The sequence below is a fragment of the Bipolaris victoriae genome, assembly GCF_000527765.1.
Source record: "Bipolaris victoriae FI3 unplaced genomic scaffold scaffold_7, whole genome shotgun sequence".
Lineage (NCBI taxonomy): Eukaryota > Fungi > Ascomycota > Dothideomycetes > Pleosporales > Pleosporaceae > Bipolaris > Bipolaris victoriae.
In genome coordinates this window covers 51,436-68,311 of record NW_014575385.1, presented here as the reverse complement: position 1 = coordinate 68,311, position 16,876 = coordinate 51,436, and the positions used below count along the sequence as shown (strand labels likewise).

Sequence of the window (16,876 nt, the reverse complement as noted above, 5' to 3'; positions counted from 1 at the left end):
CCTTCTTCTTGGACTCCAATGGGAGGCGTATGATACACGTAAGAGCTCACGTCACGTCACGGGAACCTACCTAGCTCCCTCATGGTCATGGGCAAGTCGCAGTGGCGGTGTCGTATGGTACTATTGCCCAGGAGAAATCCCAACGTCACAAACACACGAATTCGCAGAGGTGCTGGATGTGCAGTGTGAACTGGCCACGGATGATCCGTTTGGGCCGGTAAAAGCAGGCGAGATGAGGATCAGAGGAAGGACAACGATTATGTGGTTGGATGATGGAAAAGAGGAGATACCACGTTATGGGCCAGATAGCAGGGTCCGGCTTCATAAGCCCGGGGCAGAGTGCTTTGTGGTGCTGGATGCACAAGAAGACTACGAAGAATTAAGACCTAATGGAGAGGTGAAGTGTTTGGAGATTATGAGAGACAGGAAAAGGACCCACGACGTGGTTTATGCATCGGGACTTGTATTGAAGAAGGCGGAGTTAGAAGGGAGAGAGAATGTATGGAGAAGGATCGGGTTTACAACCATGACGAAGGAGTGTTTTGAGGGGCCGGAGACTGACGAGGTAGAAGGGCTAGTGATTGTATAGAGCCATGGCGGGACCAAGGTTTCTTCGAAAACTTGACCTACTACATAGTGGCTAGATAAGAACCGAAGCCGCCTATACGATCTACAAAGCCAAGGTGCTCATCTACAACTACCGAACCCCATTTCATCCACAAACCATCTTTCCGTGTAAGGTAAATGGCGCGAAGATAATTTCCGAAACACGGCGTATCAGAAAAAGCAAACCTCCAAACCATGAAAAACAGAATCTTTAGGCGAGCAAGCTTATGAACCACTGTTTGCCCAAAAAGAACAAATTTGTTTCAGAACAACTTTTGCTTGTTGGGAGGGGGGTGCAGGGCACGAGGACTCAAATATTGGTTCGCGCATTTGTCTTCCCACGTTTCCCAAAAATAATTTCTGTCGTAAACCTTTCATCGATGTACATCTAAACCTCTACCCTTCTTACAAACCCTTTTTCTAAATTCTTACACTCCTTTTTTCTATGCGCTCTTTTCCTACCAAACCATCAACGCCACAACCTTCCCAACATACAACCCAAACACCACCCCGACAAATGGCAATGACCTACTTCAAACGCTGGTCCACTCTCCCCCCGTCCCCAACCCCCTCTCTCAACGACTCCCTCTCCTCCTCCTCATCCAGCACCATCAGCACCCCACCCCTCAGTCCAACATCCTCCTCCACCACGCGTCTCTTCTCGGCCCTAAAATCCAGCACCACCTTCCCCCTATCCATCCGCAAAGTCTCGTCGCCATGGCACTCCTCCGCAGTGCAACCCCAATTACCCTATCTGGACAACAACGCCAGCCACGCAGGCTCAACCACATCCCTATGCACGACCGCGGATCCCACAGCCACCGCACGATGCGTGAAACAAAAAAGCAACGACAGCAGTGTGTTGGCGTGGCGACGCGGGACGAGGACGCTGCAGATGGAGTATGAGGGTTTGCCGTTGAGGAGGAGGCGCGAGGCGCTGGAGAGGGTTAATGAGGGGAGGGTTAGGTTGGGGTTGCCGAGGAGGAGTTTGGGGGGGTTGGGGGAGTGAGAGGAAGGAAGAGGGATGGGAGAGCGGATGGGAGGATGGGCGCGGGTGGGAAAGGGAAAAAAGGAAGGCGGGGAATTGGAAAAAGCAAGAATGCCGCGGAGGGACGAGAGATATGGCGTGATTGAACTGTGTTTTTCTAGCGTGCATGGTGGGTTGAGGCTAACATGATGTTTGTGCTATATTGTGTGGTTGGGCATGGGTGGGTTTCGTGTGATTCTTCATGTAAAATCTACTGCCTGGCGGGTTGTGTTGCATGTTCCTCCCCGTTGTATAAAATATATTCACATGTAAATTATAATACCTCCGATGCTGAAAATCAATTCATCCACAGCTTTGCTTCGTCTAGATCTACAATACACTCTTATCTGCTTGAAAAGATATACTGACTGCTAATTTGCGCATAGAATAGTAAAAACTTCGTTCGTCGTTTCTTACATTTCACATTAAAGTCTAATCGGGTATACAAAGCTCCACTCTAAACTGACAAGAAACTCCTACCATGCAAGGTCGTCACCATTTCCTCGTCTCCCATTATGTTCACCTTCTTCCTCATTATCACCATCCATTATACCTTCCATGACCTCGACAACCGACCCCACATTCTCCCTCAACGCCGCCAACCGACTCTTTTCTTTAATCCGACTATAAAATACTGGGCAATCCCTACTATCGCACCGTATCTCTTCATTCCACGCTAGATTTGCGCAGCGCCTACAGACGGCATCCACCTCATTCATCCGCATCTCACTAGTCCAGATGCGATACTTGAGTGCAAGCAGTGAGTGAGCGGGACGTTTGACGCACTTTGCGCACAGCGGGAGCATGGCGTATGCAGCGCTGGAAAAGTGTGCAGAGGATGGGGGACTCAGTTTCGAACGGCAGACAAGACAGTTTAAGGATTTCATATAGCTTTCTAGTGTTTTCTTGAGCGCGTTGTGTCCACCACTTATGAGGGTATTGCCGTTGTTGTCGTATTTCGGTGCAATGGGAATTGAGATGTTGCGTATGCGTTGTATCTTTGGCATCTCGTCGTACCACTGTCGGACATTGGCGCCGACAAGGTTGAAGATGCGTTCGAGTGGGGGGATCAGGTTTTTGGAGATGTAGTACTCGGCGTCGAGCTCCAGATGGTCGTTTTGGAGTAACATTTCTGGATTGACGCAGCGGTCAATGAGCCGAGCCCCTGGCGCACCGGTAATAACGACGTAGGGGACGCGCTCGCCATATTGAGGTTCTGCACGTGGGTCGACAAGCATACGTTTCGTAGCAATGAGGGCGCCGGGCGGCGGATGCCCTTTGTTGGAGTACGTCCCCAGCTTGACTTCTTTGGCAAAGAGAAAGTCCTGGATGCTGACACGGCCTTCCATGATCTTGGCGCACTGCTCTTGAAAGTAGCTTTTTACTTTGCTGAGGTCTGAGGTTCGGAAAAGGAGCTTGAGCGCCTTCTCTTCAATCTTTTGCTCTGCAGGTGTGCCATCTCGGCGTACTGTTTCGATACCTTTTGCATCAAACTCCGGCTCTTTCTGGTTTCTATGTTCGTATTTGAAGCCAACGTAACGTTTTTTGGCGAGTAACACACAAGGATGGTATACTTTCTCGAACTTGAGCTTGATGGGTCGTGGGTTGGCAGCGGTAATAGCAGCAGCAATCTCTTCGCCAATTGTGAATGCTTGGTCTTTTGTGCGCCCTTTGAGATGAATAAAAAGCGAATCGGTATCTCCGTAGACGACTTCCGCGCCCCATTTTTCTGTCGCGTGAATGATTGCAATCGCCTTTTCAAGGGTCTCACGACCAGTTTGAACAATACTGTCGGCAATTTCGGAGCATGGCATGCGTCCTGAGAATGAAGCTGATGTATAGCCATATGTGACGTTGGCCAGCAGTTTCAACGCTAGTTGTCTGTTGTTTAGCAACTTCTGAAGGGACTTGTCGTCTTTGTCCTCTTTCATACCACTTTTGACCATGACTCGAGTCTCTAAGATCTCACCAAGCATCTTCGCTAGCAAGGATTTCCGCATCTCTGGTTTCACATACATCATCCCATTTGGGGCGATGTTGATGTGATCTTTGACCAGTTCCAGTAGTTGAGGTTGGCGCTTGAAGTCCATAAAGCCCATCTTGTTGCGGCCGCGCCAGCTAACGATTCGTCCAAGACAAGTGGAGTAACAATAGTTGTACGCTATCATGACGCTGGGATAGAGCGACTGGAAATCCAGCACTAGTACCGGGCTAGAATAAAATGCGCTCTGAGGCTCCATCACTAGAGGCAGACACTCTAGCGCGTTCTGTCGACCGACTTGCTTCCTGCTCGGCGAGACAAGGATAAAGTTCTCTGGCTTTGCAATACGAAACATGGTGGACTCCACTTTGAATTGCGAACCTCGAGAGATGACCGCAAAGAAATCAATGCCAAGCAAACGTGCCTGTTCGCTGGTACGCGGTACGATATCGTTGGCCTCTAAAATGTCAAGGTTCAGTTGAACACGACCAATGAAATAGTCGAGAACTTTGGTGAGATCTCGAGGCTTCCCGTTCGTGTACCATGCGGTAAGATCTGAATGCTGGTAATGTGGAATACGCTTATGTAGTAAGTGAAATACCACATTCTCCATAGTGTACTGCAGCAAGTTTAGCTCACCACGCATAGCTCTCCAAATATTGATCATGTGTCGGCCAGTGACTCGAATAGTGGATGTATGCGTGAAGCCCCAGCGATCTGCCTCTTTACCAAATCTTCCATACGACTGCGATTTCATCCTGCTGATCTCGTCGCAAAGGTTGTACTCGTACTTCATTCTGGCCCGTTCTATAAGGTAGCCCCAGGAACTGTTGTGTACCTCATATCCGGTTAGAATATCTGGATCGAACTGACGGACAATATCAACCAAGCGATTGATAAGGTCCAGCTCGTCCTCTTCGTACTCGACCTCTACTGATACCTGTTTGGCGATGCGCACAGCTATACCGTCTTCATCAGAGAAGCACAATATACCTTTGCGTGGTCGATCAGTAACCGCGTTCTCCTCGCCTTGGATGCTCCAAAAGACACATTGTATTTCATCTTCAGCAGGATCAGGTACCAGTGATCCTCGAGAGTTTACGTGAACTTCCAAGCTCATAATGCTCATGTACTGGGATTGGTGCTTGACACTAGTGTTGTTTTGTTTCTGTGAATATTTGCAGCCGTTGGGATTTTTCTGTGTTGGGCCTTCAATCTGTGACTGATCATGCGTAGGGTCGAATTCGTGTAATATGGGTGCGGAATTTGTCTTCGTGTTGAACTTGATTGTCTTGCGTTGCCTCGATTTACGAAGTGTCCAATCTTCTACTTCTTTGAAAGAAGGTGGAGGTCTTGAGAGCTCCCAATGGCGCAAGCTGCAACGTTTAGACCTTGCTTGATACATTGCAATTTGTTTCCTCTTGTCTACCACAACCGGCGGGTATTCTCCAATGTTTGCAAGGGATGCGCCAACTGGGTCGAATGGAGGAAGATATGGCAAAGTGGTACTCTGCAATTTGAACTCCCTACCTGCGTATTCACGCGGACGGTCCGGAACGTCTTTCTCATTACTATAATATGCATCTTGATAGATTACTGGTGGTAAGCCAGCATTCATCATAGTGTTTTCGATCATTTCAACCCTTGGAGGTAGACACGCGTAATATACTGTAGGCTGATGATGTCGACGGGACTTGTCTAGCTTCATCACCAAAGCTGTGGCTTGCGAGCGAGCTTTTGGTGTACTGCTACTAGGCATTGCTGGTGACGTCTTTTGGTGTGTCCAAGGAGTAATAGGGGAGCGTTGTGACGCCCTAACGTTAAGATACTTAGCCCCAGGTGTCTTCGGGCCCTCCTGAGAATTAGAGTAACCTGACTGGCTGAGGCGATGAACAGTCTCAGGTGCATTCGAATTTTTCACTACAGGAAAAGAGAGTGTAGTAGCCCCCCCAAACCCTTGAGCTTTGATGCTTGCCTGAGAAACCTGACCTGCTGGGGGCGCCTCTTCCCAAACGCCTTTCGGAAATTCGGCTGCCGCTCTATCGCTGTCTTCACCGAGGGCATTACGGAACGAGACACGACCAACGGTACCCTGCGTTTCTTGTAAAATCCGTTGACGCTTGCTGTAGTCTTCATCGGTAAACTCGATATGGCGCTTGCGCATGGAGCTGGGGTTGCTGGAATTTGGTGGCTCGTCCTCGTCACTTGGATCAATCAGATCGATACCTTCATCTATGAGTGTACCGTTCTCCGTCATTTCATTGGAGGCTTGTAGCAAGGATACAGTAAGAGGGTCCATTGGAAGCTCCTCATCGTCGGACTGATTGTCTGCATCTGCTTGGTTTTGGCTGTCATCATCGCTAAGGATCGAATCATCATGCTGATACTGCGGCAGTGGGTCCAGGTCATCCGATAGTAGTCCAGCTCCATCTAAATCATGAACATTGTCTTCCTCAAATGTTTCGACCTGACGCTCCAGGCCATAATCCGCAAGCCTTTGTGTAGACAAAACTTCGGGATAGAGATCTTCAATGCTCTCCACAGCAGTCTTGATGCGATCTTGGCCTGCGGTTGGGTTGATGAATGTGTCAAAACTCACTTCACCCCTGTCCTTATGTTCTTCTTTAATCAAGCCCTCAACGATTTCCCTATATTCATCTTCATGTATCCATCCGCCTTTCTTGGTGTCACGCGTATCTGCTGACATTGATACTAGCACTTCGGCAGGGAACGGACTGCTAGAAGGGTCGGTAAGGCCCATGCGAAGCTTGCGTCGACGTGTTTCGTCTCTCCAAAGACCAGCCATAGACGGTACGAACTTATCATCAGGATTGCGAAGCATTTGGCTCGACCGCTCTAGAAAGTCGTGGTGAATAGGACGACATTGCACTTGTTGCCGATTAAGAATGTTTTGGACACAAATGTCGACTTCAAGAGTGCAGTGGCTTTGACGTGGATATTGGTCTTCGTCTGCCATAAACTCGTCTGGAATAGATGCATCGTGCCACTTGTGTAGGATAGTGTCCACCTCGTCGCTATCGGGTACAGGCCCTCGAAACTGCACTTTAGCGCAATCGATATAGTCACATCCATACAGGTTGTAGTCACACATCCACTGTAGAAGGTATTGTAAATGACTTTCATATGGCTGAAAAACCTTGTCCAAAATAGCACCTTGGTGGAGGAGGTCGGCGAATCGTGTCATATGCATGGGGTTGAGCAAGTAGACTTTCAGGAAGACTTTGTATCCCACATGATAGCCGAAGAAAGGCACGCCCTTAACCAGCGAGATGTGGCCGACATATGTTGATTTTCCATTAATAGTGTTGCGTCGGTAAGCGGTGGCAAGGGCCTGGTCGATCGCAGTGCGGAGGTCTAGGATGTACGAATTGACTATATGTTGTCAGCCCACCCAGACCATGTCGGTGATGTACTCCGCCTACCAACGTCAGTCTCCAGGCTTCCATTGTACTCCAAATACAGATAAGGTAATGCCCCGTGGATATGAGCGCACACCTTCTGGCCAGTCTCAGTTGCCCCAAATGCTCTAATGACAGGCACTTCAGGCGCGCCTAATCTACCTGCGGGCCCAGGGTTGCGCCGGATAAGAGGGTCGAGATCGGTGGGCGCAGCCTGGTAATTGTCGATGCAATTGAGGCGAAAGCGAAACGTCTCCATAGCGACATATCCAGAGCGCGGAATGTGTGTTGGAGAGAAGAGTCTTGCATTGTCCTCGCCCTCATTCAAAACCGGGCGTGGACATGGCACGCGCACTATTAGTAGTTGGTGGCGTAGAAAACCCAACGCGGTGCACCGCAACACGTATCGCGTGAGCACGTGATATACGGGATCGCCGCTTCAGCCCTATGGCGCTAGCTCTCCACTTTCGCCGCTCCGGCGACGGAAAGCTTCAACCACCATCGACCTCGCGACCATCAGACACGTCTCAGGCAGCCTACAGAACCAAATATGCCGCCCTCCCAACCCAAGAAGCCGGACGTATCTGCTGCTGCGAAAGAACGCAACGAATATATTCCTTCCTTCATCTCCAAGAAGCCCTTTTATGCCGTCGACGAGAATGGCGAGGACACCACCGACTACCTCGAGCACCAACGTCTCCAGAAGCAGGAACAGGACTCCAAATGGTATGATCGTGGCAAGAAGGCTGGCCCGGCTGCAACAAAGTTCCGCAAAGGCGCATGCGAGAACTGCGGAGCCATGACCCACAAGAAGAAAGACTGCTTGAGCCGGCCGCGCAAGGCAGGCGCAAAATACACAGGTAAGAACATCGAGGCAGATGAGGTCATTCAAGACGTGCAGCTGGGGTTCGATGCAAAACGCGACCGCTGGAATGGTTACGATGCCTCAAACTTCGTTGAGGTTATTGAGGAGTACAATGCCATGGAGGAAATTCGCAAAAAGGCCAAAGAAGTAGAAAAGGGCGACAAGTCAGACGATGAGGATGAGGGCGATAAATACGATGCCGAGACCGACATGGGAAGGAAACAGGCCACATCTACACGCAACCTGCGATTACGAGAAGACACTGCAAAGTACCTACTGAATCTAGACCTCGACTCAGCGAAATACGATCCCAAGACGCGTTCTATGGTCGACAGCGGCGCAACAGCGGATAGTGCAGCACAACTCGTGGCGGAGGAAGGTTTCATGAAGGCCTCTGGAGATGCAGCCGAGTTTGAAAGGGCACAGCGGTACGCCTGGGAAACACAGGAGCGTGGAGACAAGAACAAGATTCATCTGCAAGCCAACCCTACATCGGGCGAGGTCATGAGAAAGAAGCAACTCAAGGAGGCCGAAGAGGCTGCGGCAGCCAAGAAGAAGGCGTTGGCCGAGAAGTACGGAACTCAAGAGAAGTTTACCGATGACACACTACGTAAAGCCGCCGTGACAGAGAACGAGCGGTACGTTGAGTACGACGAGCGAGGAGCCATCAAGGGTGCACCGAAAGTTAAGGCAAAGTCAAAATACCCAGAAGATGTCCTACTCAACAATCACACATCTGTTTGGGGCAGCTGGTGGTCCAATTTCCAATGGGGCTTCGCATGCTGTCATTCGACGGTCAAGAACTCATATTGTACGGGCGAGGCAGGCAAGGAAGCATTTGAACTGGCGGATCGGATGCGAACTGGTGCTGATCTCGAGGAAGTTCCAAAGGAGATTGCATGGAAGGAAGCCGAAGCTCTGGAGGAGCATGTACCAAACGCTCTAGACCAGGCCCAGAAGGCAAAGGCCGATGCAGCGAGTCGAAAGCGAGCGCTGGATGAAATGACTGGTCAAGTGAACGAAGAGGAGATGGAGGAATACCGCAGAAAGCGTACAATGGCGGCTGACCCCATGGCAGCATACCTTTCCAAGGGAAGCAAAAGTGAGGCAATCTGAGTTGTCATAAGGCATTGATTTTGTGTTGGTAGCATTGCATGGCGTTTATACCCTGGGGCCACATCTGGACGTATTGAGTAAAATGACATAGTAGTTTTCTGATGACAGTTGCGCTGGCTATGTGTGATTGGTATGGCTGGGAGGGCCCTTCTGGACCATGCAGCCCTATTCGCTGCGCGGGAGCTCTCTCACCCTCCATTACACAGTGCCAACTCAGAAGTCGAGGCGATTGCGCATGCAGCCGCGTATGCGTTGTTAGCCCATATCCAAGGCAGCCGTTCATGTATGTAGGTTAGGGGAGACAGTGACGGGCAGCCCGCGCGGAGAAGAGTTCGCGGGCTGCGGGTAAAGGCGATGACGAAGCGCCAAGGAGCACGAGCCACCTCCTGGGGTCCTAGGTTCAGGCGTAGTTGGGTACGAGAGCTCCTGGCATGGCCAACGGCACAGCCAAACCAGATAATCAGGCTCCCACTCTTCTTTGGCTCTGATTATACTTTTTGACCACGTTCTATCGTTTCGACCCCGATTCTCCCCATTCCTTCGACCAACTGAAATCACCACCGAGTAGCTCGCGAAGGAGCTTACAGCCACCAAGATGGCGCTCTACGGAAGCTCACGCAATGTCGACATGGGCAAGTACGTACTGTGGCCATGGTGCCCGCCCAAGAACACCTTGGACATACCTACTGCTGGCCTGGCGACTCTAGAGGCTAACAAACGTGTCTAGACAAGAGTCTGAGTTGGCCGTCAGCGTTCGCAAAGCGACAAGTATCGATGAGGTCTCACCCAAACGTACGTCCGTGGACATCCGTCTTATGTCGCTCATACTCATGAATCCGTGCAGGAAAGCATGTGCGAGCATGCATTGTCTACACCTGGGATCATAAGAGCTCGGCTTCTTTTTGGCAAGGCATGAAAGTGTAGGTCAACTCCGCGCCTGTTTGCTATGCGCCATTACTCTACGTGGACCTCCCCAGGCGCTAAACGCAAGAACAGGCAGCCAATTCTCGCCGACGAGGTACAGACGTTCAAGGCGCTTATCACCATCCACAAAGTCCTTCAGGAGGGTCATCCCATCGTTCTCAAGGAGGCGCAGTCGCATACTGGCTGGCTCGAGAGTTTGTCGCGAGGCTCTAGCGTTGGCGAGGGCATGCGAGGATATGCGCCGCTCATCTCAGAATACATTTACTACCTCCTGGCCAAACTTGCGTTTCACAGGCAACACCCAGAATTCAATGGTGCGAGAGACAACTTCAAATCTCCAAATGGCCGGGCTGATTTTGGATAGGAACTTTCGAGTACGAGGAGTACATCAGCTTGAAATCCATCAACGACCCTAACGAGGGTTATGAGACCATCTCCGACCTCATGACCCTTCAGGATCAGATCGATGCCTTCCAAAAACTCATCTTTTCCCACTTCCGAAGCGGGACGAACAACGAGTGTAGGATCGCTGCGCTGGTGCCATTAGTCCAGGAGAGCTATGGTATTTATAAGTTCATTACCAGCATGCTCCGCGCAATGCACACCAGTAAGTCCCTTGAACCTCGGTTAGCCCGCGACTCCAACTAAGCCATACAGCTCTTGGTGACGATGAGGCGCTCTCTCCTCTACGTGGCCGATACGATGCGCAGCATTACCGTCTCGTCAAGTTTTACTACGAATGCTCCAATCTCCGATACTTGACGAGTCTCATCACAGTACCGAAACTGCCCCAAGAGCCGCCGAATCTTCTATCCGAAGACGAGAACGCACCTGCTTTGCCTGCGAGACCTAAAAATGAAAAGCCTGCCGAGTCTGAACCTCGCGCGCTTTCGGTCGATCCTGAGCCTATCAACGAGTTCTGGAAGGACAACCAGAGGCGGCAGCAAGAGGAGTATGAGGCAGAGCAGCAGAGGCTACAGAAACAATGGGAAGAGGCCCAACAACAACAGCAACAGATGCAGTTGCAAGCTCAGCGCGAGTTTGAGGAGCAGCAAAGGCTTCAGGCTGAACAGGCTCGCTTGGCGCAAGAGCAGCTTATGCGCGAGCAGTATCAGCAACAGACACAGGGTCGCCTTGCTGAGCTTGAGCGTGAGAATCTGAATGCGCGCGCCCAGTACGAACGTGATCAGCTCATGTTGCAACAATACGATCAACGAATGAAGGCTCTTGAAGGGGAAATCAGCCAGATGAATCAAAACTTCCAGCAACAAATGGGTTCGCGAGATGACCAGATACGGGCGCTCCAGGAACAACTCAACACCTGGCGGTCGAAATACGAATCATTGGCCAAGCTCTATTCGCAGCTGCGAACTGAGCACCTTCAATTGCTACAGAAGTTCAAGTCAGTCCAACTCAAGGCCAACTCAGCCCAGGAAGCCATCGACGCAAGGGACAAGCTGCAACGAGAGCTCAAGACTAAGAATTTGGAACTTGCCGACATGATTCGTGAGCGTGATCGCGCGCTCATGGATAAGGATCGCCACACGGGAGGCCATCGCGAGGAGATTGAGAAACTCAAGCGCGAGCTCCGCTCTGCTTTGGACCGTGCTGACAACGCTGAGCGTGGCAAGGGTTCAGAACTGTCCGCGATGCTGTCAAGACATAACCGCGAGATCGCAGACTTGGAAGAAGCTCTGCGAAACAAGACTCGTGCATTGGAGGAAGTCCAGATGAAGTACCGTGAAGGTGATTCTGATCTGGAACGTCAATTGCGCGAGAAGGAGGAAGAGCTTGAGATCTTCCGTGCTGGCATGGACCAAACCCTGCTGGAGTTGAACGAGCTGAAACTCAACTCTAGCACAAACGACAATGTCTTGGATGGTCATCTGGATACTCTTATCCAAGACAGCCTCCAAAAGATCAACGATATTATCGACTCTGTCCTACAAAGTGGTGTACAGCGGGTTGATGATGCTCTGTACGAGTTGGACTCTCCCATGCAAGCTGGTAACCAGAATGCCACTGGCTCCTACGTTCTCTCACAAATCGAGAAGGCATCGACATGCACAATGGAATTTTCAACAGCGTTCAACAACTTCATCGCCGATGGACCAAACGCCAAGCACGCTGAGGTTATCAACGCTGTTAACAACTATGGTGGTTCAATTGTCGATGTGCTGGTGAACACCAAGGGATTGACACGCTTTGCTTCCGACGAAAACAAGGCCGACCAACTCATCAACGCAGCGCGAGCTTCTGCAACTTCGACTATCAGGTTCTTCCGTAATGTTCAATCAGTACGCTTGTACGACTTGGACGCCGAACAGAAGATCAATGTTGTTATCAACAACAGCACGGAGGTGGTGCGCAACTTGCAGAGTCTGTCTAAGCTTGCAGACGCATTTGCACCCAAGAGCAAGATCACCAACGCCTCAGGCGATCTCGGTGACTTGGTTGATAGCGAGCTGACCAAGGCTGCCAACGCCATTGACGCAGCCACTGAGCGTCTGGCTAAGCTGATGAAGAAGCCTAGAGACTCATACTCGACATATGAGCTCAAGATCCACGATTCCATTCTCGAGGCCGCCATTGCTGTCACGAATGCTATTGCACAGCTCATCAAGGCCGCAACCGCATCTCAGCAAGAAATTGTGCGCGAGGGCCGTGGTAGCATGTCCAAGACACAATTCTACAAGAAGCACAACCGCTGGACCGAGGGTCTCATCAGTGCCGCGAAGGCTGTTGCCAACTCAACGAACATGCTCATCGAAACCGCCGACGGCGTCATCTCCGGACGCAACTCGCCCGAGCAACTCATCGTTGCTTCCAATGACGTTGCTGCTTCCACCGCTCAGTTGGTGGCTGCCAGTCGTGTCAAGGCCAGCTTCATGAGCAAGACGCAAGATAAGCTCGAGAGCGCGTCCAAGACCGTCACCGCAGCCTGCAGGTCGCTTGTTCGACAGGTGCAGGAGATTATTGCTCAGAAGAATAGGGATGAGGGCGAGGTTGTGGATTACAGCAAGTTGGGTGATCATGAGTTCAAGGTCAGGCAGATGGAGCAGCAGGTATGTGACAGTCAGGTTATTATCATGAAAGGAAGTTTACTAATGTGTTGTGATAGGTCGAGATTCTTCAGCTCGAAAATGCGCTTGCACAGGCTCGGACAAGGTTGGGTGAGATGCGTAAGCTTTCTTACTTGGAGGAGTAGGCTGGGTTCCTGTGGCCTAGTATTTCGCATGAGGGGGGTTATTGTTCGTTTACATATTTAGTTTAGTGGATGATGTTCAAGGCCAGATCTTCTGAATTGTGTTCTTCGAGACATCTGTAATTCCAAAAGGATGGTTCGGTTGGGTCATAATCGGGAAGAAATACTAAATTTTATTTTGCTGTTTCTGAACTCTGAATTACATATGCTCTGAGATAAATGCTGCATGCCCACTTCTCGTCTCAATCGGATCCAAATATGCGACACATAGTCTACGGCTGACTTGAAAGAACAATATATCTTTTTCATCTTGGCTATCCTAGGGTATCTAAAAGCTCTCTTGCGAAAAGAAAAAGAAAGGAAACACTCAATTCATAATCTCGCTCGCAAACTTACTCCTTGCCCGAATACGCGGACCATAAAAGACCAAAATCCACGGTACAATAGTCAACAAAGCCCCGATTCCACCTAGCAAACTATTCGCAGGACCATAGCCAAGTTTACTATACATTTGCGTGGTAATCAAGGGAAATACACCACCGAGCATATTGCGGCAGAAGGACTGAGCAGCGAGTGCTGAGCTTGCATAGCGATGATAAGTATCGGCTAAATAATTGAAAGTAGCCAGGTAAATCGAGAAGATGCCAATGGTAGCAATACCAATAGATATCGCGGGTAACACCCAGTGTAATCCAGCGGAGCTCGTCCAGCCAAACATGAAGAGTCCAATTGGCATACAAGCGCTTTCGACGCAAGCAAAGTATAAGCGACCTTCCGGCGAGTTGGACGTCTTTCCGTATTTTTTTGCGATTTTTTCTTGGTAGACGGAGAGGATGGTGGCGAGGATACTGGCTATGCCCATGGAGGCGAAGACCGCGTTGGCTTGTTGGATTGAGAAACCGTATTTGTTGCGGAAGATGAGGGGGATGGCGGCGAGGGCGAGGTAGAGGACAGCCCAGGAAAAGGCGACCCAGAGGGAGAACCAGAAGACGACGGGTTCTGTGAAGAGGAGGTGGAAGGGGCGGTATAGAGAGATGGCAATCATGGTTCCGAGGGATGCGCGTTCCTCGTCTGATCGAACTTTGAAACGGAGACGCTGGGAAATTGTGGAGCCGGGTTTCTTGTCATCGCGGACGTCGAAGCCAAAATATCCTGCTTCCTCGCGGGCAGCGTACCACTTGTTTAGGCATTTTGCTTTTCTAGATAGTAGAACCGAGCCTCTCGTTTCTTTGAAGACGACGCAGATGAGTGCCACCATTGTTCCGCAGGCTATCGTCTGTACGTATTGGATCCAGCGCCAGGACGTATTCTGTGCAATGAAACCGCATACCATGGGTCCAAAGGAAGTTCCGAATAGCGCTGCCCCGGAAAAGACAGCCATAGGCGTGTTGCGATCCTTGGTGTGATATATGTCAGATACCACACCGCCGACCATGGTAGAGAAAGTTGAGCCGCCAATGCCTAACCAGAAACGCGCGACGAGCAACCCGGCGTATGATTGTGTGAGACCGGAACATAATTGGCAGAGTACGAAAAGAAGGCCAGAGGCAAGGAAGACGGGTCGTCGACCGTTGATCTCGGAGAAGGGGGCTAGGAACATGGGAGCAACGGCGAAACCTGCTGTAAACATTGTGACTGATACCAAAGCAGCAACATTGCTTATGCCCCACTCATTCCTCATCTGTGGAATAGCCGGGTTCAATGCTCCCGCCGAAAATGCGGTGAGGCTAGTGATGAGGCATGATATCCACACTGTAATGCTCTTCCTTCTATCCGACCATTCGAAGGGATTGGTGTATTTGGCAAGATTTGGAGGTGGAGGCGGTGGTCCTTGGTTTGGTTCTTGTGGATAGATGGTGGTTGGATGAGGAAGTTCCGTATCAAAGGTGAGGTACTGCCAGACGATCTCTGTTTCTTGTATGTTTTCCTGTGATTTGTATTGTCGATCACTTTCATAGACCTTGCTGTCTCTGTCTTTTTCCGAGTTACTGCTTGATTTAATAGCGGGGTGATAGCCTTTCTCTTGTTGATCAGTACCCTCTGTGTCCATTTCCATGGCTCTTATTCCCGGGGCATTATCCGGGGATGGTCCCCCCGGATAGATCTGAGCGAGGTGGATTGGATTAGTATTGGGGTTCATGTCGTCTTGAAGGCCCCTTTCCGCGGCCCAGAATCGTGTATAAGAGCTATAGCACCATGGGCGTTGAGGATTGGGAATGGAGGTGGGCTCGGCAATTGATTAAAGATGTAGACCACATAACTCCAGCGGCGCGGGTACCACGGGCTCAACCCACACGTGTACCCGGTGTGCATATTGAGGGACGAATGAACGTTGAGCCGGATTCTGGAGATGTCCGTAGGCTCTGTCGCAAACGTTTGGTATTGGTCGGGAATAGTATGAATCAAGTGGAAAGCGGGCTCGCCAAGGACGCCTCAAGCTAACGGACCGGCCGAGGCAAAAAAGATACGATACACCATCCGAAAATGATCTCATTGTGGTTAATGGTCCTTCGGAGTGACCCACAGCTCCCCGACGGGTACGGATACACCCAGCCTTCTTTCACATCCGACGGAGTAGGTTCCGTCGGATGTGGATTCAGATTTTCTGTCAAGACATTAGCGGTGAACAGCTTGGCTCTGCTTAAATATGAGCTTAGCGACAGCACAGGATTCAGGCTCTATCATAGTGACAAGAGCTGTTGTATTTGTTTTGGGTGTGTTGTCATCAACTTTGCTTACTACGTGTTGGGAGCAACTGTGCTTTTAGCAACGATAGCGGGGTTCAACCGTGCGTTTATAGAACCAATGGCTACGATGCCAACCCCAGGTTAAGCACCTACCATGACAAGAACATCACTAAATGCACCAATCATCCTTTATTCGTAGGGCTGACGACGCCTTGGCTAATTCAAAGCAGGAGAAGTCTGGGTAGGTAAAGCGGCGAGTCTTGAGAAGGTATAGTGTTTCTCTATGAGTGTCTTCCGTTCTAACCAGTAGTGCAACATTACATGGAATAATCGTATCCTTTAAGAAGAGATCCATAGCTAGAACACAGATAAAGTACGTTTTGTGGAGGACTATTTCGACTGGACTACATCAGTATACAGGCAACTTGCTCGTAGAATCAGCAGTAATCGTTCTGACTGTCCATACCAACATACCTTGCCACACTGGTGACAACTGCAATGGATACCCATTGAGGCCACAATCCCGATATTAACACCTGCAGGCCTGGAACAAAAAGTCAGGGACAGATTTGTTGCTAGATTTTGTTAAGAGTGGTGGTAACAGGACAACTATCGAGGATAGAAGTCACTAACACTACTTCAACCAGACACTGTCGGTAAATATATTAGTGTTCTTATTAGAGGGGCGCGTGGGGATCGTTCCCCGGGGAGACCATATCGCCAGCTATACCTCTGAACGACAAGAAGAACGCAGTTCAGCTCTGATCATTTCGGTCATTACCCCCGCTCTATTCGTCCCTATTCCCCGCCAAGGCAGCAAAATTCTACCATCCTCAGGCTTGATTTGACCAAAACCCCACGTGGAGTGACAAAAAGGGTCAATGACCGATCTCGCCTTTCCTGTCTCAATGACGAAAGACCCTTGGCGCGAGGGGCAAACCATTGGCAATTGGACACCGCCGGAGACTCGGAGAATGTGATTCGACTGTTTCCTTGCTGACACGGGAGGAGCTGAGTGGCAGAAAAGATATGGTGGAATTCACGTG

The 16,876-nt window shown here is 50.3% G+C and overlaps 4 protein-coding genes across 4 annotated transcripts; 3 read left to right on the top strand and 1 right to left on the bottom strand.

The window, feature by feature from the left end:
* Positions 1–1,123: 1,123 nt before the first annotated feature.
* COCVIDRAFT_87200 (hypothetical protein) lies at positions 1,124–1,615 on the top strand (the record flags this gene model as incomplete). Its single annotated transcript, XM_014705631.1, has 1 exon — positions 1,124–1,615. The coding sequence occupies one exon, from the start codon at positions 1,124–1,126 to the stop codon at positions 1,613–1,615; it is 492 nt and encodes a 163-aa protein (XP_014561117.1).
* A 5,968-nt stretch (positions 1,616–7,583) lies between these two features.
* On the top strand, positions 7,584–9,014 carry COCVIDRAFT_87249 (hypothetical protein; the record flags this gene model as incomplete). Its single annotated transcript, XM_014705630.1, has 1 exon — positions 7,584–9,014. One exon carries the CDS (start codon positions 7,584–7,586, stop codon positions 9,012–9,014), a length of 1,431 nt encoding a protein of 476 aa, XP_014561116.1.
* Positions 9,015–9,609: 595 nt separating this feature from the next.
* Positions 9,610–13,146, top strand: COCVIDRAFT_87198 (hypothetical protein; the record flags this gene model as incomplete). The annotated part of the gene is made up of 7 exons (XM_014705629.1): positions 9,610–9,650; positions 9,742–9,806; positions 9,859–9,934; positions 10,011–10,252; positions 10,303–10,545; positions 10,596–13,003; positions 13,060–13,146. 7 exons carry the CDS (start codon positions 9,610–9,612, stop codon positions 13,144–13,146), a joined length of 3,162 nt encoding a protein of 1,053 aa, XP_014561115.1.
* Positions 13,147–13,510: 364 nt separating this feature from the next.
* Positions 13,511–15,283, bottom strand: COCVIDRAFT_87539 (hypothetical protein; the record flags this gene model as incomplete). The annotated part of the gene is made up of 1 exon (XM_014705628.1): positions 13,511–15,283. The coding sequence occupies one exon, from the start codon at positions 15,281–15,283 to the stop codon at positions 13,511–13,513; it is 1,773 nt and encodes a 590-aa protein (XP_014561114.1).
* Positions 15,284–16,876: the final 1,593 nt, after the last annotated feature.